General features: G+C 34.0%; 3 protein-coding genes across 3 annotated transcripts; all 3 read right to left on the bottom strand.

Annotated features, from left to right (window-relative positions):
• Positions 1-283: 283 nt before the first annotated feature.
• Positions 284-10,943, bottom strand: LOC111920408 (MAG2-interacting protein 2). The gene is made up of 12 exons (XM_023915991.3): positions 10,672-10,943; positions 10,549-10,597; positions 9,193-9,366; positions 8,856-9,057; positions 8,480-8,703; positions 7,458-8,379; positions 6,369-7,285; positions 6,217-6,299; positions 5,098-5,457; positions 3,788-4,901; positions 3,131-3,396; positions 284-2,965 (listed from the first exon to the last, which is right to left on the bottom strand). The coding sequence occupies exons 1-12, from the start codon at positions 10,774-10,776 to the stop codon at positions 431-433; spliced, it is 6,951 nt and encodes a 2,316-aa protein (XP_023771759.1). The 5' UTR covers positions 10,777-10,943; the 3' UTR covers positions 284-430.
• Positions 10,944-12,379: 1,436 nt separating this feature from the next.
• LOC111920409 (uncharacterized) lies at positions 12,380-14,204 on the bottom strand. Its single transcript, XM_023915992.3, has 6 exons — positions 14,052-14,204; positions 13,419-13,495; positions 13,249-13,344; positions 13,021-13,124; positions 12,799-12,935; positions 12,380-12,714 (listed from the first exon to the last, which is right to left on the bottom strand). The coding sequence occupies exons 2-6, from the start codon at positions 13,476-13,478 to the stop codon at positions 12,632-12,634; spliced, it is 480 nt and encodes a 159-aa protein (XP_023771760.1). The 5' UTR covers positions 13,479-13,495; positions 14,052-14,204; the 3' UTR covers positions 12,380-12,631.
• A 4,044-nt stretch (positions 14,205-18,248) lies between these two features.
• LOC111920443 (non-specific lipid transfer protein GPI-anchored 16) lies at positions 18,249-19,752 on the bottom strand. The gene is made up of 4 exons (XM_023916026.3): positions 19,406-19,752; positions 19,296-19,322; positions 18,723-18,803; positions 18,249-18,630 (listed from the first exon to the last, which is right to left on the bottom strand). The coding sequence occupies exons 1-4, from the start codon at positions 19,731-19,733 to the stop codon at positions 18,419-18,421; spliced, it is 648 nt and encodes a 215-aa protein (XP_023771794.1). The 5' UTR covers positions 19,734-19,752; the 3' UTR covers positions 18,249-18,418.
• Between the last annotated feature and the right edge of the window lie 2,148 nt (positions 19,753-21,900).

Consider the following 21,900-nt stretch of genomic DNA (forward strand, 5'->3'; position numbering starts at 1 on the left):
CATCAACATTTCTGAGATTGAAAAACTGTCAGATGTATAAGGTAATTTTATTAAGGTACGCTTATTGTGAAATTATATGTTTGAAGCTGATTATATATCCTTCCAAGTCGCAGTAATGATCTCGTTTATTAACTTCACCATCTCATCGTTACAATGTTAATTGCTCTTTGATCTTCCAGTTGTTCTTAGTTGATGGGATTTGAATTTACTTCTGTCCTTTCTTTTGTTTCGAAATATTTATGATGACATCATAGTTCATTCATTATCTTTCACATTAACAAAATGAGTATACAATCTAATGATATATTATGAAATATATTCCTACTGATACGCATTTTGTATCCAAGAAACTGAAGTAACTGCAATCCCCTCAAAATCCAAACATATATTAAATAATATATCTACACATCAAAATATGATATCATATTAATTAACTCAACAGCTCCACAGCAGATTTGATCAAATTCTCCAACTTTCCACTCAATTCGGCAACCGTATTCACAAGTGGTTCACAATCGAATTCAAACCCCGTGAGACTTAAAACTTGAAGCTGATTTTCCAAGTACTTCCTAAGACTATCTTCAGCCACATTAATCAACCCAAGAGAAGCATTGGTATGCATAATCTTTGTCACAACTAATCCCGCTAACATTACCTGATTTCCCTTCACAAGCTCCGATAAATAACATGGTAAAAGAACTCTTCTAAACACCAAAAAATCCGCTTCTTGAAGCTTCCGAGATAAACTCCCAACCATATAATTCAAATACGAGAAAATATTCCCATAACATGGTTTCGTTATTATAGTCGATACCAATCCGGAAGCCAACAAAGAAATGAACACCTCGTAATCGGTTAAAACCGTGGTTGGAATGTTACCCTCCTTTAGTTTATCCTCAACCACGGTTAAACACTCCAAATGTAACTTCTCATAAGGAAGTAAAACCGCAACCTTAAGCGCTAAATAGCAATCCATTTTGAGTAAAGACTGTGTCAACTCACAAGCGGAATCCTCGTTCACCAAAACCCCGTTTTGTTTAGGTTTCGAATCGTCGATGATTTTTAAAATGTCTTTGGATTGAGACAAAGATATGAGTTTCTTGAAAATCTCCGCCCAACATGAGTGTAAAGCGTGAACCGTAAGGGTATTATCGTCTTTTTTCGTTTCTCTCTCGACTAAATCTTCTTCTACTTCCCATCCTTCATCCCAATCGTCGTTTCCCCAATCATTTACGGGGGTCTCAGGGGGCGGGTTTTTAACGTCCTCTTTCACGCTCAATTTACCAAAAAGCCCTTCCCATTCTCCTAACACCGACATCAAAACATTGACATGGGGTCGCAAAACCGCATGTTCAGATAAATTCAAGAAACAAGAAACCGCGGAATCGATAGTCGAGAGGTCGTTTGGAGATACCTCGAGGGTCGGTGAGATTGTTGATAGTAATTGTGATGATTTAAGAGCGATTAAAGTATGTGTAAATCGGTTTGATGAATCGGTTACCCTCGGTGTATTTGAACTTGATATTCCCATATTACCCCACCCATCCCACGGGACGACATTTTCTTGAAGCTCGGTGGAAAAAGAACTTGATGTTATGAATTGCATAACTTCGAGCATATGAACACGAATATGACTCGGGATTTCCATGTTATCGGAAAATTCCGCAAGTCGCTCCCAAATTACAATTCTAACCTTCTTCAACTCGTCCAAATCGCCCTCCAATTCGCTTAAACTTGACAACACATGATATAAATTTTGGTGGTCGAGGGACCCACGAGCCAAATCCTTTAAAATCGTCTCCAAGATTCTTAAATAAAGACGCGACAAACCCATGATGTTCTCATAATGCCTTCGAATCTCATCCGACAAATTCGTGTCGGGTGGAAACTTTGAAATCGCCGCGTGATAAACACAAGCGATTGTTTTAAATCGACACCCGGAAAACATCATCGATCTGCAAAAAGTGAGAATCTCCGTGTACACATCGCCCACGAGACCGAAGTTAATATACGAAAAAGTAGCCGCCCATCCGTTGCTTGTAGGGATACTTTCGTCTTTTACCAATTCGACAAACGATTCAAGACAAATCAAGACACAATCGGGAGAGAATTTCGCTTCGAGATCATTCGAGGAAACAAACGTCTTCAAATCATCGATCAATCTGAGCCAGAAATTCACAAGAAGAAGCAAATCCTCTTTCCATTTTGAATCATGAGATAAATGATCAAACCCATCGTTCAAAGATGGAGTTATCTTGAAAAACTTCTTCATTATACCCATCACAGAAGCACCAGGGTACGCGATAAGTTTGATGTACTTTTTGCATTTATCATATGTAAGCTCGAGGTCGTTAATGAAGAAGCGAAGGTTTTCGGGTGTTTGAAAATGATGGTTTGACTTTGCGCTGTTTTCCAAGAAAGTCAACGAAGTTGACACGTAGTATCCGTATACATATGGCCACGGGATCAAACCCTCAGGGACATGATCTTTATAAATTCCCGTGAGTGTCTTCATTGTGTCTGCTAATTGTTCAACTGTATCTTCGTTGACATGCGCGTATACTTCATTTGTAACACATCCTAAATTTGGGCCGTTTAAATTTGCGATGTTTTTGAAGTTGAGGTCTTTGATGAATGAAAGTTTACTGCATTCTTGTTCCATGAGGGTGTAGAAGTTATCGAGCTCGTTGATGGATAGGTGTGATGGATCTGTGGCGATGGTGTCAAATAGTTTGTTTTTTTGTTCGATTATTGGGAAGGTAATGGAGAGGAGGTGGTAGATGTATGAGAGGCGTTCTTTGTTTTGGCCATTGATTTCAGGGTATATTGATAAGGAGATTGTTTTGAAGATGTCTTCGGGGTGATTGAGGAGGATTTTGGTTTCGAATTGTGAAAGCTCGGATTTGATGTCATCGATTGTCCAGATTTCAGAGAGAAGAGTTGAAGAAAGGAATTTTAGTAATACCTGAATTTGAAGGACATGAGGATGAGAACATTGTTTAACAAATAATAAACAGTAAAAAAAAAGTATAATGGTTTAAATATAATCGCTACAGAAAACTACTCGATTGGTGAAAATAAAAGTGTTTCTGTATTTTGTGCAATATATATAGCAGAGACAGTGGCATACCTTGGTTTGATCTAAGCCATAATCCGAAGCTAATTTCATGACATCTTTGAGGATTCTCTTTTTTTCAGTTTTTACTGTCTCAACGAAGGAGAAAATCACACTCTCCATATAGTTGATGTCTCCAGATAGAAAGCGTGATGTTTCAATACCAGGAACAATTTGCTCAATTGCTCTTGTGTGATCAGCCACTCGCTTTTGTTCCTCTAATTTCAATTTCCATTCTCTCCAAAATGACGACTGTGCTTGGTCAATTTTGTTGCGTTCATCTACATTCAAAATAAGGGTGTAAAATGTAAATAGCAGAAGACTGATAGTTCACTTGCATCAATTTTTTCAAAGAAAACTTTCAAGAGCATAAAAAGAAGGATTAAATGCATGAAACAGAAAAGTACTTCTGTTGATTTGTTTATTATAGCATCTTACTTTCATTCCTTCCTATTACAACAGTGTATTTGGAAAGAACTAAATGCATGATTAGATAACTAGATAATAATTTCAAACGAAAACACCTTAATAAAAAAAAAAAAAACAATTGGAAGTACAACGCTGTAATAGAAAGAAATGAAAACAGGATGCTACATAATACACAAATAAATGAAAGTACATTGCTATTATTAGCATTTAACCCTAAAAAGAAAATGGTTATATAAGAATTACCTGAACTTAGCGAAGAGTATTTCTCCTGGAACTTTCTTAACAGCAATTCCCTCCGCTCAGCAGGACCCTCACACTCAGCACCAGAGTTATGCAGCAAACTATAAATCATCCCCAAATTCATCATACTACATATCTCCTCATAATCTTCTCTTGACTTCACCTGTTCTTCAATGATTTGCACACCATAAAACGCATCATTCAAATTCAACAAAAACGCACACCCTAAAACATCTTCCTCTTCCGTAACAGGTGGCTCCATAATCAATTCCGCCAAAGAACCAATCAAATCATCCTTAGGACAAAAATCATTCCTTCCCAACCATGACACAACAGTCGCCATTGCTCGCATTCCAACACTCACCCGGAAGCTTCCGGAAACAAACCTTTTACCATTATCCCCTTCTCGACTCACCTCAAGCAACCACGGGAGCCATGAACCCAAAAAAGATGAAATTTTACCGTTTTCTCTGAGCATAGAATCGGAATCGGAATCGTAGTCAGATACATCAGAGAGTGTCTTTTTTATGCTGCTGAAATCTGTTACTTCAACTTGGTCAACTGGGGGGTGGTCTCCGGTCAACATGGATATCTTTTCACATTGGCTTTGCATATCGAGATCTTTCCATGCGTGTAAAAGTTCACCAATCGAGTCTTTATCACAGTGGCTCAAAGCAAACCCTAGGAGTTGCTTTCGGGAATTTATATCCATGTTTTCAAGTGCGGGCCCTCTTGCAAGTGCAGTGCATAAATCCCAAACGGGGCCGTGTCCTTTTTTGGCCATGACAAGACATAAATCGAAAGCAAGTTGAAGGTCTCCTGCAACTGCTGCTTCTCTAGCAATAGCTTCTTGAACGGATGAGATTTCATCTTGTGAGTTGAGGCCGAGAAGTTTGGCGATTTCAATGAGCTCGTTGATGTTGAGGTAGGCTCCGGTTTGGCTTGTGATTGCTAATTTGATTATTTCCATTGGGTCTTTGATTTGGCGATATTGTAATGGTAGAATGTGTACTCCTAATCTTGGGAGTTTCACTGTTAGGGCTTCAATGATGTCTGACTCTATCATTACGTTTCTACTGCTTGGAAGAATATCTAGACATTCCTTCGCCTTCCAGATCTGAAACAAGTCCCACAATTTTGTATTTCATATAATAGAATTATTCAAGAAATACCCAACTGGGTAGATTTTTCAAAGCACAATGCTATAGCAGAAAGAAATGAAAGTGGGATGGATTACAATAAATACATAAAAGTATGTTTGCTATTTCTTGCAATAAACCCTGATAAAAAAGAATGGAGCAAACGCGACTTACTTCTGAGCTAGATAGACTTGATGCTGAGAAAAAGTACTCTCTTGCTGCCAAAATGACGATATTTTCAGCTTTATCTGTTGGCAACACAAGTGAACCAGAGCCTTTTAGATAGTTTCTAGCAAGAGAGAACTTCCCAGCTTTTAGTAACCCCCTGCAAAACTCCATCAACATGTATTCTAAATCCACAAAAGGAAATGCCTTTTCTTGTAGGGACTGGAAATCTCGCCACATATTTGCCCAATCATTATCTGTTCTGCCAGGCTGGCGACGAATAAACTTTGAAAGTATAAGGCGAAGAATCTGTTTCACACTTTTGCTATCTGATTGTGCCTCCAGGAAGAAAGCAATTGGCTTTGGAACCTTTAGATAAAAATAACTTAATAAATGAAATGCAATTGGCTTCATATATCTAAAATAATCTTCAATAAAGAAAAAATAAAGGTTCTTTTGAACCTAAATTGATGCTTTTAATCTGTTTATAAGGCCATCTCCAACCCAACACCAAATTTGGTGTAAAATTTCTTAGTACAATTTGGTCCTTTGACTTAGAATTTTATGCATTTCTAGTTTATTTGTATAATGATATTTTATATGTAATACTTGTTACTTTGGAATATTATATTATATGTAAAATCGACACATTAACTGATGATATATATTAAATTTATTCATTTTTTTAAAAAAAAAATAATACCTTTTGATAGATGTAGAACTATTTCTTAAATACATGTATAATACTTTTATAAATGCATGTGTAATATTAATATAGATATGTGTTGAATGTAATTGTTTTTTGTTTAATAAAATGGTTGTTTTAATGATATGATAATCCTAAATTAATTACATGCGAATAATATATTTTGTTTATAATTTCCTGATAATATAATTTATAAAACTATAGTAATAAAAAAAAAGATGTAAAAAGCTAATAACTATAAGGATATTCTTGAAAATCAATATATAAGTTAGAAAAAAAATATATATACCTAGAGAATATTCCTTTTGGTGTTGAAAATGGTGTAAGGGTTGGAGATGAAACACTTTTTGCACCAATATATTACAGCATTTTGGTGCAAGAAATGGTTTCATGTTCTAATAGTGGTGGAACAGAATGAATACCTGGTAAAAAGCCAAAAGCCTTCCAGCCTCAACATGACCTTCTGCAAGTTTAAGCCGCTTTTTGAGGTCATCCACTTCAGAACCTGCCCAACCAAAGTAAGGCAATGTACATTGCAAATGCTAATAATTACAAAATATGTGAAAATAGTCACCATGCAAATGTGGAAGTTTAAACAACATTGAACCCATGGTACTCCATTTATCAGTTGCAGTAAAGAAATACAAACACCGAAGAGCAGAGTCTACTGCTTCAGCCTCATTTCTGAAAAAGTAGCACCCCTCTTCAATAACAACCAAACAGACTTCAATCTTATTCTCCATAGCAACTTCTTTCATCCATCTAACCAAAAACGAATCAACAGTGTCCGCCACGTCAGCGCTAGGACCATGATGCTTCTCCATAAATGGTACTGCTCTATCTCGTAGCTTTTTTATTACATTTTCCTCATTGTACCCCTTAAGCATCAACTTGAACTTTTCATAGTCAGACAGCTGTTCCCATGTAACCAGACTCATGCTAAAATTCATATCATGATCATCATCATCCTCAGAGTAAATAAGCTCGTGTAGATAAGAAATAAGCTTGTGGAAATCTTCCAATTCTTTGATCCCCTTTCTGCAAGCAAAGTCAATTAAAGAAAGACAGTTGTCCAGCTGTCCACTTAGGGTATCCATATCTCTAGCTCTATGTTTGTACCAGGTAGATAGTTCGTCTCTTGATGGCCATGTGAATCCTGTTAATTGTTTCACAATTGGTTCGGTTCTGATCTGGATGTCACTCTGTGGGAGGGTATTAATGTAATTTACCATCTTTTTACATTCAACCCAGTCTTCTTCCCTAAGAACAGTAACCTGAAGAGGGGAAGATCCAGGAAGAAGCTGTGCATATGTCTGAACAGGGACTGTTTCAGGGATAGCAGACAAAATTTCAAGCATGGAAGGAGATATTGAGTAAGGATGGCGCTTGAAAAGAAGATTTAAAGCTCCAAGTTTCCCACTTTCTGCAAGTGCAATAGCAGCTTCATGGATGGGTAATGAGCGAAATTTGATGTAATCTTGTGCAGAAAATCTGAAAGAGGCTAAGTCAATGTGTTCTAGTCAACAAATGCAAGAAATAGCAATGTACACAAATAAATGAAAGCATGTTGTTATTTCATGCATTTAGCCCTCAAAACATATAGAGGATTATGCACCAGATAATAAAATAAGATGCAATTATGGGAAATGAATAGCCTTATTACCTGTTTATCCCAAGAAATGTCTCCAGCCTGTCTCTGAACTGCAACATTTTAAGTCTTGCTAACCGGAAATCCCAACTTGGGCTACCCTCTTCATCTTCCACATCAGAAAATTTACAACGGTTTGTTAAATTGAGTCCATAAGAAAGTAAAGTCCTGACTGCATCTTCTGTTTGTCCAACTCTATCTAAACACTCAGAAAGTACAAAATCTTGATCCTTAATACGCGAAAGTAATGTATTAATTTCACTAGTTCCCTGTAAAGAACACAACCACTGTGCTTTCAACACTTCATCTTTATCCAACCCATGACGATCAGCTAACTCTAATGCTGCCTGAAACTGTCGACTGCTGATATAAATATCATATAGTTCCTCAACAGATCTTTTTGCAAATGAAATTAAGCTCCATTGCAATTTAGCAGAGTCAAACTGCTTGTATTTTTCCAGGGTTACTGGCTCAAAAAGAACCAAATCTGAAGCTTCAAAATTCTTGCTTTCTAGGATAAATATGCATCCTGACAACTGTGTTACTCTTTCTAAAGTAGGCAAAGCGTATTCAGAATCATCTTCCAAGATTTTAACACCACTTTGAATGTCAATCATAGTGATATTGCCAGTCCTAGTGGCAACAACAAGGATATGGTCAGCCCACCAAGTGAAATCTAATATATTGGTCAAGTCTTTTTTTTGTTTGTAATGAACTACTGGAAGCAAGTGTTTTTCATCAAGCTTGTAGATGACTAAACATCCTCTTAAATCCAGTGTAGCAATGTATTCTCCTTGTGGTGAGAATACAACTTTTGGACATGACATTTGATCTGTATAACCTTTTGTTTTGGTATATAGACCTTCAAACTCAGCAGAAGCCAGTTGCTGTAAGCCTGATTGTCTACACCATTGCCAAAGAGTAATACTGTAAGGTCCTGGAAGAGATAAAAAAAGTAGATGAGCAATTTTTGTAATTCAATCTCAGTTATAAACAGGAATAATCAATCAAGATTCAAGACAGATATTGAATGTTACCAATGCTAAGGCTGGAGGTTGATGTGATGCTAACAGCACTACTAACTACAGCAAACAATGAGTTATCTGGATGGGACCCACAACAAGAAATGTTTTGAGGGAATTGCTTTTGTAACAATGCACCAACATTTGAGCTGCTAGTTGTGGAAATGGAGGCACTTGGGTCCTGACTAATCTCAATCTCATGAACTGAACCATCTGATGCAAGGATGCTAAACGTACACCTGTGAAAATGTGTTCACTTTAAGAAACATAGACATTCAAAATGATAATAACACTGACAAATTAATCAAACAAGCATGCAAGTAAATGAACACAATTGGTAATATTAAATTAGGTTAGAGATTCAGTTTTGAGACAGAGTCATAGTACTTACAAACAAGACTTTTTCACATCCTTATCGTCATGAATAACAAAACTGATAATTGGCAAAGGCACTTTTAAATGCTGCTTTGTAATTCTGGTTATCTCTTCACCATTTGCTCTTATGAAATAAAGGGTATCGGTATTATCAAAAATTCCTAGAACACCATGATCTTCTGACCAGGCTCCAAACGTGTATGTGATAGGGTAGCTGCCTGGTTTCACAGAGCTTAATTAGTCGTGTGTCGTTAAGCTCTCTTTTATGAAAGAGAAAAGATCCACAATCATATATATAATAATGGTATTAAAGTAAACTATAAGATATAATGACAAGCATTTAGGAATCTTACAAGTGAATATCCCACAAGGCTCTTGGTAATTATCATCTCTCTGTAGAATAGTTATCTCGTTTCCAACTGCTATAGCCACATGTTCGCCACTTGGCGAAACAAACATCGATATCCATTTGCTCAATTTCTGTGGATATTTACTTGTGGCCCATTTTTCTCTAAACTCATTCAGACCTTCATGGTATAGTAGAAGCAATAAAGGTATAAGAAGAGAATAGTTATCATATTTAACCAATAAAAAAAAGCAAAATCATATCCATTGTAGATCATCTTGAGAAACTCACATCACATGTAAGATAACACATAAACTTATTATCTCTCCTCTGATCTAAATATAAAGCATTATAACTGGCAAGGGACAGTGACAGATCAACTTTTCATATGTTTACAGTAATTATTTTTTAGCTACAAAAGCTGCAGCATGGAAAACATCAGTTTGACTTTAGTGATAGGAACAAATAGTGATACATGTCTCATTGCTTCTAAGTTGACTAAAATACGATAAAGAAAACACAAGACCGTAACATACTTATTATCTCTCATCTGATCTAAATATAAAGCATTATAACTGGCAATGGAACTAGAGAGTGCAATGCTACTTTCATGACCCTTCTATCCATTAAAATGATATAATCCCACAGAATCACATCTCACCATAGTGCCATCACTCATCTCCAACACATGGACAAATCTGTTGTTTTCCAAGTGCTTGCTACAGATAATTTATACAGCAGCTTATCCTAACCTTTCACTTCATCAGAGATATACTGAAATACATAACATATTTTCTAGTTTTGCCTACTATCTAAAATAACTTGGTGGTCTACAATAGGGGTAAAAGGCCAAAGACACGCATGCTAATGGAACCTTCTAGAAACTACTAATAATAACTAGTTCGCACAAACCGATACCTATCAAGTCCCTTAAACCAAGTGGTTGTGAGTTCAAGACCTTTCAGCAATTAAAGAAAGAAAATAACTACGAGTTCTTCAAGTTGTGTGAATGATTTTGATCCTATATGACCAGATCCCTCTGTTCCCAACAAGGACCTAGGCATCGATTTTACAAACGTAGCACATATCAATGCAGAATTAGTTTTTTAATCTTGCTGTACATCTTATATAATTCTACATGAAGTAGTTAATATCAAGTGGAATGTAATTAGCAGAACTTCATTAATAAGTTTATACTACACGTCAATTTCGAAGTTGAAAATCAACTCCTATGACGCCCAAAGTCCAAGTGCAGCGAAGCAATCAGGATTTCAATGGATACGCAGGTAAATCAAATACTACATAATCAGCCAATTTGAATTACTAAATGCAGTTAAGAGAAAAGGCAAAGATCGGAATGCACCTTGCGCCGAAAGAAACCTGAGGAAACCTCCTTTAGTGGCTTCATTTAGCTGAAATTCCAATTTGAAAACTTTTATTAAAATCATGAACTAACAAACAATGATCATTGTTAAGGAAACTGAACCTGGTGATGAACAGGGGGGTAATTTGGAGAGTAAGGTCTAGACGCGTGATGACGAGTCTCGTAGAGAACTTGAGGAATTGTTCTTGTTTCCTCCTCAATTTCCATTATAGAGTATATGAACAACTTGCTACTGCTACTGGTATTGCTGCTCTACAGAATCAAAATCTGGTGGTTTTACCCTGGAGATCTTACGAAGAAAAATGTCGTACGGGACACGAAGACGATTCCATTGAAACAGAAAACCGGGTCAGAATCACATGATACCGTTTGGGGTTTTTTTTTTCTCCTTTAGTCGGTATGAGAGTGCGGACCCAAAACTGTGCACAGATCCGATCCACTATAACGTGGCCCATGACAGTATTTTGGGCCATCTTTTCATTTATTAGCCTATTCATGGTCAAATTACTAAAGTGTGTCTCCACGTAATACCAAAAAAAAACCCTAATTATTTACCTGTTGTTCATCGGAGGGTCATCTCTTTAATCGTATCCGAACAGTGCCTCCACGTAATACCAAATATTTAGACGACCACGCAGCCACTGTGCACCATTTTTTCTTCCTTAGGATTTGAACGCAGATCGATCTTCTTACAAGTATCCCTCTTTTTGTCTATTAAGAAATCAGAATGTATAATGGATTTTTTCCATCGATGTAATTAAAGATACTTATTAGCCCGTGTAGTTTTAACACACATGGTAATCTAATTAGAATTAGAATTTGTAAATATAAATTTTAATTCAGAAAATTTATATGATTCATTAGTAACGTGTTGTTTTTCGATAACAGTTAAAACTTTAAAAAATTAATTATTAAAAGTTAATAAATTAAATAGTCGTCAGCAACTAATATGGTTTTTTTTAGTTGTTTTATAAATGTCAGATTTAGCAATACTAAAACCAAAAAATATTATGTTGTAATTAATTTCTTAAATAAAAAATCTGCAATTTATGGCACATACACAATCGCTTATTAATGGCTTGTTCATGTATCTTTCATACGGTTTTTTTAGTTGTTTTATAAATGTCATATTTAGCAATACTAAAACCAAAAAACATTATGTTATAACTAATTTCTTAAACAAAAAATCTACAATATACGACATATACACAATCACTTATTCATGCATCTTTCGGTGTGAGTCCTAAATAAATTTAGTAAATAACTAATTAGATGTACGTTAAGTTCACACATTTATTCATCATAAATACATATTAGTGGTACCTCGTATTCTGGTAACATTCATGCAAGTAACTATCAAAGATTTTGACAATTTGTATGTTGTCTTAACTATATTTTGAAATAGATAATGATTAAAATTGTTCATTTTAGATAGAGATGGTAGATTTATAAACAAAACTTTCAATATTATATATAGAGAATTTTTTAGAAGTTTATAAACAATTTGTATATTTTAATTTTTTATATCTTTTTTTTTAAATTTTAAGTATATCGCACTCCATTCATCATTTAATTTGTAATTTAGTGAGTTTTGTTTATGTATGTTATATTTATCGGATAACAATGTCATTTCTATGATTGATTGTGTTTTTTTCACTCTATTCAAATTCATATTGTATGATATAAAATCATAATTTTATCAAATCACTACACATATAAAACAAACGTTCAAATTTATATTGTATCATATAAGATCATAATTTTATCAAATGTCTGCATATTAAACCATGTAAACACTAAAGAAACAATATAATCCAAGATAAAACAACTTCACCCAAACACATACCACATTCGGACATGTACAGTCTCCAAAACCTTAAAATTTTAAAAAATATAATTTCTATTTCTCGCAAAATATTAAGATATTATGTCATTCTATAACCCATGAACTCGAATCTTCAAAGAGAATTTATTGGTAAACCAACAAAATCCCAAAATTGACATCTTATTAAAAATTAAAAAATTAAAAAAAAAAAAAAAAAAAAAAAAAAGTGAGAGGTGATTAAAGATCCGGCATGCCCTTCCCGGTTTTCACATCATACGTCTTCTCCACCACCAGCCCCATAGGAGTATCCTTTGGACCAGCTGTTGTTAAAAACACAATGAGAAAAATTCTAAGAAATGCTATTGTGATTTATGACATAAACAACAAAATAAATGAGATATTACCAATTGTTGGGCGTGGAGTAGCTCTAATTTTCAAAATTTCAGGACGAGGGATGATTGACCCTGATGCCCCTATGCCTCTTGAAACTCTGACTTTACTTCCATCTTCTTGATACCTTATCCCAACCTTACATGGCTGCCTACAATTTAAAATACATATATATCATCATCATCTTACACAAGTGTTAAATGGAAATAAAAAAAAAATGTAAAAAATATTACTACTTTGTCACAGGATCGACAATTTGAACATTTGAGACATGTAGAGGAGCTTCTACAGTAAAAATCCCACCTTCATGCCCTTGCCCTTGCTTTATATGCTTCTTTACCTGCAAATAACACCAAATTCAGATTGAAAGTTTGGTTATGTAATATCTAATATGTATATATGCATTAACAATCATTGTTAGCAAACATAAAAGAAACTGGGATTGGATTTGGGAGACTATTTACCAAGTTCTTTCCCTCAACAATAACACGATTCTGGGAGCGAATCACGCGTTTAACTGTTCCACTTTCCCCTCTATCTTTGCCCCTAATAATCATTACCTGCAATGCAATAAAGAATAATCATTTACACTTACACATGAGCAAAAAAGTAAAAGTTTTCTTAATTCTTATACATTATCTCCTCTCAAAATCTTCCAGTGATGTATGAGCTTCTGAGCTGCTTTCCATCCCATTGTATGCTATTGCTAGTCTGAAATCAATATTCAACAAGATGCCATTTAAGTTACTACTGAAATAAAACTTATTTACAAGTTTCTATTAGCAAGTCAACAATTTCACCATAAAAGCATGCCCAAAATTCTTCTAATATTTTCATTATTATGCTTGGGTTAAATATATTTATGAATTGAATAGCAAGCAGTCTGTTTTAAGGTTGTAAGCAAATTGACACCGTTGTAATTCAATGTATTGTCATTTGAGGTCAATATAAGAGCAGTGTAACAGGTTCACATTTGAAATTAGACTGTCATTTTTAGTCATCAAATGAGTTCAAGGTCTTTTCCCCTTTGTTTTTAGCATTATAGACATCAAATTAATTCAATGTATTGTCATATGTTCAGACAAAACAATAGAACGATAACCATTGCTTGGCTAGATTTCACAAAGTAAAAAAACCACATATAATATAAAACTAAATTAACCCCAAAACTTAGGTTAGATAGTTTAGGGTATATACAAAAACATACAATACATCAGAAGAATTAGATCAAACAATTTAGAAAAAACATGAATTTGGTTATACTTACCTGAAACTTGAGAGGCGGAAAGACTAGTGCAGATGAGTGAGAGGCCGAGAAAGATGATGAAATTCAAGGTGCAGCGATATTGTCGAGACTCCAGAGTCTAGAGTAGGGAGGCGATAGTGAAGGAACCCACCGGCCACCACACTTGAAGGCTTTTTATTTTATTTTTTCTTTTTTATTTGCGAAAACTGCAAAGTTGGTCCTTCGTTTTCTAAAAATTACGGATGAAGTCTAAAATTGTAAAAAATTGGTTCTTTATTTTCTAAAAATTATGGACGAGGTCTAAAATTGTATAAAAATGGTTCTTCATTTTCTAAAAATTATGATGTCTAAAATCTTTTCAAATTCTGTCAATGAGCCTTTTTTGATACTTTTAACTAAATAAAAGACTAAAAAAAAGTGAGAATTAAAATTAAAAGATTACATAAATAGTCCCTATGGTTTATAAAAAGTTACAACTTTAGTCCATATAATTTTTTTTATTCAAATGCTCTTTATGGTTTCTAAACTTGCATGAATAATCTATTTGATTTCTAAAACTTGCATCAATAGTTTCTAAGCTACATGAAATGACTTCTTTATCATTTCTTAATTCTTTTTCTTTTATTTTTTTCTTTTAATTATTTAAAATAAAAGAATAAGAACCCCTCCCTACTTTTTTATTTCTTTTCGTTCTCTTTTTAGCTAACACTCATATTTTGATTCATAAATTGAACCAGATAATTCAAACATAAAACTAGAAATCCACACCCACCAACTAATTCCATATAAGAAGAATGACAAAACGAGTGAAATAGGTTCAACATCTATGAGCAAATCAGAAACCGTTTTGTGAATGATATTGAAATCGAGAAAAAGAAAAAAGATAGTTGACGGTGAGGGATGAGTTGAGATGAACGCAACATGAAACCAACTCTGATGAAGTTTTGATTTCATTTTCCCCATATTTTCCTCTAAAGTTAAGTATCAAGTTGAACTTCCCTATCTTGTAGAGGCAATCTGATTTCAATTTTGATTTGGGGGTGAGGCGGCTCACCTAATATTAGAGTTGGCAACAAAGACGACGGGGTTGGTTCAACGACGGAGGTGGTTTCCTTGGTGTTATACCTTATGAATTCAAAGAGAGCTCAAGATCACATTCTTTTGTGATAGCAACCATATTCACATGCAGATTTTATTTACTGAATCCCCTATTCCTTTGTTTTATTTCCTCGTTTTTTTTTAAGAATTGAAGATTCTAATGCAAATGATGATTTAAATGAGGATATTAAAGTAGGTGTAGAAGATATTAAAGCAATATATGAAAATATGATGTACATAACGATGTTCATGTTGTGTTCGCTCTTAAAGATGAATATTCACCAAAAACTGATGATGCTCAAGATGTATGTTTTTATCTTCTGGCTTCTCCTTCAACGAGTTAACACCTCCATTGTCGTTTCTTAGTCCGAGTAATGTCAATATTACTGAGCTTATACACTCTCTAAGGTAACACACGTTTTCTAAATCGGATTAGTACGCCCCATTTGAACTACTGTTTATCAGTGCTTTAAACATTTGTACTTTCGTTAAAAAAAACCGAAAAACCTTAAAATTGTAGACGAACTTCAGAGGAAATCGCAGATGGACTAAGTTCGTATGTGATTTTAGTCAAGTGTAAGGGTATTTATATCGAAAAAAACTAAAAAAACCATCTGAGAACGTACAACTCATAATGTGCGTCCATGCTTTACCGACTTATACATTCGCAAATCAAATAGGGAAATCGCAGATGAGCTTAATCCATCTGCGATTTTGATGGTTATTTTTGTAATATTGAGTTTTTTTTGCTATTTTCTATAAAGTAATTAAGAAAATTGGCTGTTTTTGTAATTCTCTCTCTCTCTCTCTCTCTCTCTCTCTCTATATATATATATATATATATATATATATATATATATATATATATATATATATATATATAGGGTTAGGTTATTTTGTTTTCACTATCTATTGTGTGCATGTATGACTGATTCTGGACCAATCATTTTAGTTATTTTAAGAAAGTAATTAATGCATATTACATGTTGAAGATATAATAGGTATTAATTACATCTTCAGCATTTAATATGCATTAATTACTTTCTTAAAATAACTAAAATGATTGGTCCAGAATCAATTATACGGGCACACAATAGATAGTAAATACATTTGAACCTAACTCTCTCTCTCTCTCTCTCTCTATATATATATATATATATATATATATATATATATATATATATATATATATATATATATATATATATATATATATAATATAATGTTATTTTTGTTGTGTTGTCGTGTTTGTCGATTTTTAGTTGGGGTCGTTTTCATGTTTGAGAAAAAACACGACATCGTGTTGTGTTCGGATCAGGGAAAAATTTTGTGTCTTGTTATAAAAACACGAAACGACTGTCCGATTTGACACCCCTACCTTAATCCACAACAAGTGTTTTGCTTGCTAAAATGTTTAAAAATAAATTGAAGTTTTCAAATAACTTGGTTGTTGGTTTGATGGTTTCCATTTGGTTTGTAAATTCATCAAAAAAATTGATTTGGAATGTAAATGATGAAACTATTTTTCATTGATTTCATTTTATTTTTCTTGTTTTATAAAAATTACTGAATTACGATATGCCATTTTTTATTACGATAAATATAAGGATCCCATTTTTTTCATGCAAATGTTTTAAAAATATACTTATAACTACAAAGGTCGATGCTTTGAGGGTTTCGAATTTCGATGTTTGAGTAGGGTCACAATACTACAAGAAGAAAACCGATTTATTTTTTTTACAAAATCAATCCAAATCTCCTATACGTAACTAAAACTCAAAGTACGATAGATGAAATAACACCTATTTTTCTTACGTATTTTTAGAACCATCTTGTTTTGAATAATTCTTTTCATGTGGTATTCTAGTGTCATTGGTCGTTAACTTTTTGCTCTTTAAGATCCATAAAATGTGTTTTGCTTGAATTCATCCAAATATTAAAAATATTAAATGATATGATTGAGTTAACTGAAAATTCTAAAACTGATTTGTTTGCATTAATTGAAAACTCTTAACATGATTTAATTGCTTTAAATATGGACAATTTATTAATGAAACGTAAAAGTGTGTTTTTGACAAATTAATATACGTTTAATATCATTAATTAAAAATTGTCCTGCCAGATTTAAAATTTCATTATATATTCGTTGAGACATTTTCAATATTCATTCGAATTAGCTCAATTGATTTGTTTGTTTCTTATTCCACGAGCTTATAATGGCACGATACATGGCAATTGGTGTGTTTAATATGGTGCTTCTCGTAGCCCTCGTCTTATCAGGTATTGATTTGAGTTATTATTATCTCTCATGGGTCAAATTAGTGAAGTAAAAACATGGTTAATCATTTGTGTCAAACATGTTAATAATCCATTCAAATGCATAATCGTTATGATTCTAACAATATATAACACATTAATTATTTATAGAATTCAAAAGAAATTATCAAAAAGCGTTTGAAGCCCTAATATGTACTCTTTTACCTAATGTTGCAGTCGAAATGATGACACCAACAATGGGTCGTAAAGCATGCTCTGAATTAATACCGATGCAGCCGAATTGGTGTGATGGGCCTCGAGTATCAGTGGACTGCTGGGATGCTTGTGGGGAAAGGCATAATCCGTATATTGCAGCAGAATGTTTCCATGAAGGACTACTTCCTGGAAATATTAACGTTTGTAAATGTTATTGGGAATGTTAGATAATGATGTTTTTATTTGGATGAGACATAATATATAAAATGATTGTGTTTTAAAACTTGAAATAATATTAGATAACTTGTTTATTATAATGAAATTTCTTTGATGAGTTATATCAAAGTCTTGATTCGAATTGGTTTTTTACTTTAATTTTTCACTCGACCTCTGTGAATTATCAATTCTTACGGAATGCAACAAACATTGAGTTGTTTGTTAAAAAATTAATTTACTTATGGTTTTCGGTTTGTTATATCAAAGATTATTTTTCTTAGTGACAACCTTGTCTCTGGATCATCTGTATGACAACATGTCTATGATAAAATATCTATTGGTTGAGTGTTGAAACAGAAAAACATTTGGTTATCTCGGCTTCCAAATTGAAATGGGACCGACAAATTAAATAGAAATGTAAAAGAATAAACATGTTTTGGAATCACCAAATTCACAAACTCTGACTTTTCTTTCCATTATTTTTGGGCTTTTTTTTTTTTCATAATTAGACCAAAAATAAAAGTTAAATGTCACAATGTCACAATGTATGAAAACTATGTCTTCAAGGCACACATTACACATACAATTTTTTTTAACAAAATTCAAAAATAGTAGTTTGCTAGTATCACTAGTAAAACAATAGTCGATGAGATGGACAACGGGTTCGATGCCAAAGCTGTAGAAACCAATGGTCTGATCTTTGGTGTTACTCTAGGGCCCAGACGAGTAACCGGTGTAGGTGCAGATGCCTCTAGCGTATTTATAGATACCTCCATAGTCGTTTCTGTTGGTGTCATGGCAATCATTCCTAAAACTAAAATAGCATGTAATGAATGAATAATATCAATACCACTTGTTATGCAATTAGTGATTACTATATTCTTAGACCCAAATCTAAGTTCTTACCACTTGGACTCGGTGGATATTCCGGAGAATCCGCGATAGGTGCAATGGCTTTAGGCGGAGGAGGAGCAAATAACATTGGGCCTGTGCATGATATGTATCGCATCATACATCACGTTTGTTGGGCGTTGATTAAATATATAATGTAACATCAAGTGTTTTATTATTTATATACATCGAAATAATATAAGAATTGTGTTTGAATGGAGTCATTTAACATCAAAGTTGATGTAAAAAGGAGTTTTTGTGATGGGTGAAATATCCCCATATATGGTAATAAAGATAAACGAGCTTGAAATTAGCTAATGGGTCTATAATACTAGTAAAAAAAAAATAAAGATTGTTTACAACATCTTAAATTGTTATATTAAAATAACTTATTATTTTAATAGTTTAGTTTATGTACCAACGAGTACTATATTAATACTTGTAAAACTCAGCAAAATGGACACAAATATAACTTGTCCATTTTGTCATCATTCTACATGAAAAACATATAGCAATCATGTCGTTATATTTTAGTTTTTTCTCTGATTGGTACGCTATGCATTTACTTTTAGTATAGTCTAAAAATACCTTGAGGTGGCAAGGAAACACCAGAAGCTGCAATACAGAAGAGAAACATAAGTCCATGCACCAATTTGAGATTAAAGAAAATAATGTTCACGATTCATTTAACTTGTTACCTTTACACTGTAACGCCATGCTCTCAGAATTACATGCTTGTGGGAGAGAAATAGCTAATCCTTGGTTGATTGGATTCGGTAATGAAAAGGGAACATTTCCCGTAACTATAAGACAAGTACAATCCATACTTGTAGTCATTAGTGATTCCATTGCATCACAACAACTCGCACTTGGTGATCGCCCATTTGCACTACTTCCTGTTAAATAATTAACACATGGAGTAAATCCTGTGATCATGGACAAAGTGCATGGAGTGGTGATTTGACATTTAACTGTTATAACTGTAATGGCTAGTAATGTAATGACCAAAGTTGTACAAGTGTCCATGGCAATGAGAATGAGAATGATTATGATGGGTGTTTTTGGAAATTTGTTGGTTAGGTTATGAAGTATATATTGGGAAATTTTTTAGGTTGTCCATTTATGGTGTTTATTCAGGGGTGCAACTACTTTGACTTTGCTGGGTGAATGTTGGTTGATTTGTATTGACGAACCTAAGCTAAGGAATTGTAGTCAAATTAGGTTAAACTTCAGGCACATTGCTTGTGAATGTACCATTAAAGTAGGTGGTAAAATGGATAAGTGAAGAATTGGATAATGGGTTAACTTAAAAGTTAAAACGAGTTCGAGCAAATTTGGGTTGAGTTGTTTAATTATAATAGTTTTTCTTTTAATAAATGATTTTATAAACGGATTTCGAAAACCATTAGTAAAAGAACTAATTTTATGCGCAAGTAATATATTTTCAATCAATATTTAGTTAAGAACCAACTTTGGTGTTAAGAGATTCATTTGTTGGTATTAATTAGCTTTTCACAAGCTTGATTTATAAAACAATGTAAAATAAAGATAGAGAAAGAATAATCTGAGGCAAAATGCTTTTCGTTCTTATTGAAATTGTAAAGTAGAGGACTGACTACAATGAGCATTATGCCATGCACTTTAAAGGAAAAAACTTGCAGAAAAATAGGAACTAACAACTATTTCCTAAAGACCAGGAAATACAAATACATGGCCTTGATTTATTCTTCCTAAATACTTAAACGTGCATTAATTAAACTTCTGAATTAATATAACATTCTCCCCTTATTTCAGAGTTTTATTGGTTCCACTCCAATCAGATTTCGCATCTCTTCATACTTTATCCTTGTCATTGACTTCGTGAGAATGTCTGCTTTCTGCTTCGTGCCACACACGTGACTAACCACAATTTCCCCTGTTTCAATGCATTCTCGAATAAAGTGATACCTTATATGGATGTGCTTACTTCGCCCATGGAACATTGGGTTCTTCATTAAGTCAATAGCTGATCTGTTATCAACCAACAAAACAACTGGAGGTACCCTTTGCCCTGTAATTGTTGTGAGTAATCGGTGAAGCCAAATACCTTGGCAAGCTGCTTGAGTTGCAGCCATAAATTCCGCTTCACATGATGATAGAGCCATACTTCTTTGCTTTTGTGAAGACCATGTCACTAAATTCCCATTCATATAGAATGTTGTCCCACCTGTGCTCTTTCCATCTTCCATATCTTTTCCAAAGTCGCTATCGGAGTACCCTATGAGGGTGATTCTTTCATTACCTCTGGTATATGACAGACCATAGTTTAGAGTACCTTTGATGTACCTAAGAATAGCCTTCACTGCTTGAAAGTGTTTCATCGTTGGTTTCTCCATAAACCTGCTTACTACCCCAACTGGAAAATAGAGATCGGGGCGTGTGTATGTTAGATACCTTAGAGCACCAACTATACTTCTATATTCGGTGGGATTTACAAATTCATCTTCTTCGTCCTTGACCAGTTTCAACTTATGATCCATGGGAATTCTTGAAGCATTGCACTCCATCATGCGGGTCTTGACAAGAATGTTCTTCGCGTATGCCTCCTGTTTCAAGGTTATTCCAGTTTCACCTTGATTGACTTCAATTCCCAGATAGTACGACAATAAACCGAGATCACTCATTTCAAACTTAGCTTTCATCTCCAGTTTGAAATTCTCTACATCTTTGGAGCAGCTTCCAGTGACTAGTAGATCATCGACATAAACTCCTACAATTAGAGTTTTACCCCCTTTCTTCCTTGTATACACTGAATATTCCTGATAACACCTTGTGAAGCCTAAATTTTTTAGATGTTTATCGAGACAAGCATTCCAAGCTCTAGGTGCTTGTTTTAATTCGTACAGAGCCTTTGAAAGTTTATACACTTTGCCTTCATCTCCTTTCTTCTCAAAACCTTCAGGTTGCATTACATAGACCTCTTCTTCCAATCTCTCATTCAAGAAAGTTGAATTCACATCGAGATGGTGTACCCACCATCCATTTGACCCCGCAAGAGCTAATATCACACGTACAGTTTCGATTCTAGCTACTGGTGTGAAGACCTCTTCATAATCGATGCCCTGTTTCTGTACGTATCCCTTTGCCACAATTCTTGCTTTATACTTTGAGACTCTCCCATCTGGTTCCCTCTTGACCTTGTAAATCCACTTCA

Source organism: Lactuca sativa, chromosome 9 (genome assembly GCF_002870075.4).
Source record: "Lactuca sativa cultivar Salinas chromosome 9, Lsat_Salinas_v11, whole genome shotgun sequence".
Classification (NCBI taxonomy): Eukaryota; Viridiplantae; Streptophyta; class Magnoliopsida; order Asterales; family Asteraceae; genus Lactuca; species Lactuca sativa.

Bases quoted from the DNA above. Each gene is read 5' to 3' on its own strand.
- LOC111920408 (XM_023915991.3), bottom strand. From the start codon at position 10,776: ATGGAAATTGAGGAGGAAACAAGAACAATTCCTCAAGTTCTCTACGAG. The intron at 8,380-8,479 runs GTAACATTCAAT...TATCTCTTCCAG, and splicing joins AACCTCCAGCCTTAGCATTG to GACCTTACAGTATTACTCTT. The intron at 6,300-6,368 runs GTGACTATTTTC...TTGGTTGGGCAG, and splicing joins TAAACTTCCACATTTGCATG to GTTCTGAAGTGGATGACCTC.
- LOC111920409 (XM_023915992.3), bottom strand. From the start codon at position 13,478: ATGGGATGGAAAGCAGCTCAGAAGCTCATACATCACTGGAAGATTTTG. The intron at 13,125-13,248 runs GTAAATAGTCTC...TGTTATTTGCAG, and splicing joins TTGTTGAGGGAAAGAACTTG to GTAAAGAAGCATATAAAGCA. The intron at 12,936-13,020 runs GTAGTAATATTT...TTTAAATTGTAG, and splicing joins ATTGTCGATCCTGTGACAAA to GCAGCCATGTAAGGTTGGGA.
- LOC111920443 (XM_023916026.3), bottom strand. From the start codon at position 19,733: ATGGACACTTGTACAACTTTGGTCATTACATTACTAGCCATTACAGTT. The intron at 19,323-19,405 runs GTAACAAGTTAA...TCTGTATTGCAG, and splicing joins CATGGCGTTACAGTGTAAAG to CTTCTGGTGTTTCCTTGCCA. The intron at 18,631-18,722 runs GTAAGAACTTAG...ATGCTATTTTAG, and splicing joins ATATCCACCGAGTCCAAGTG to TTTTAGGAATGATTGCCATG.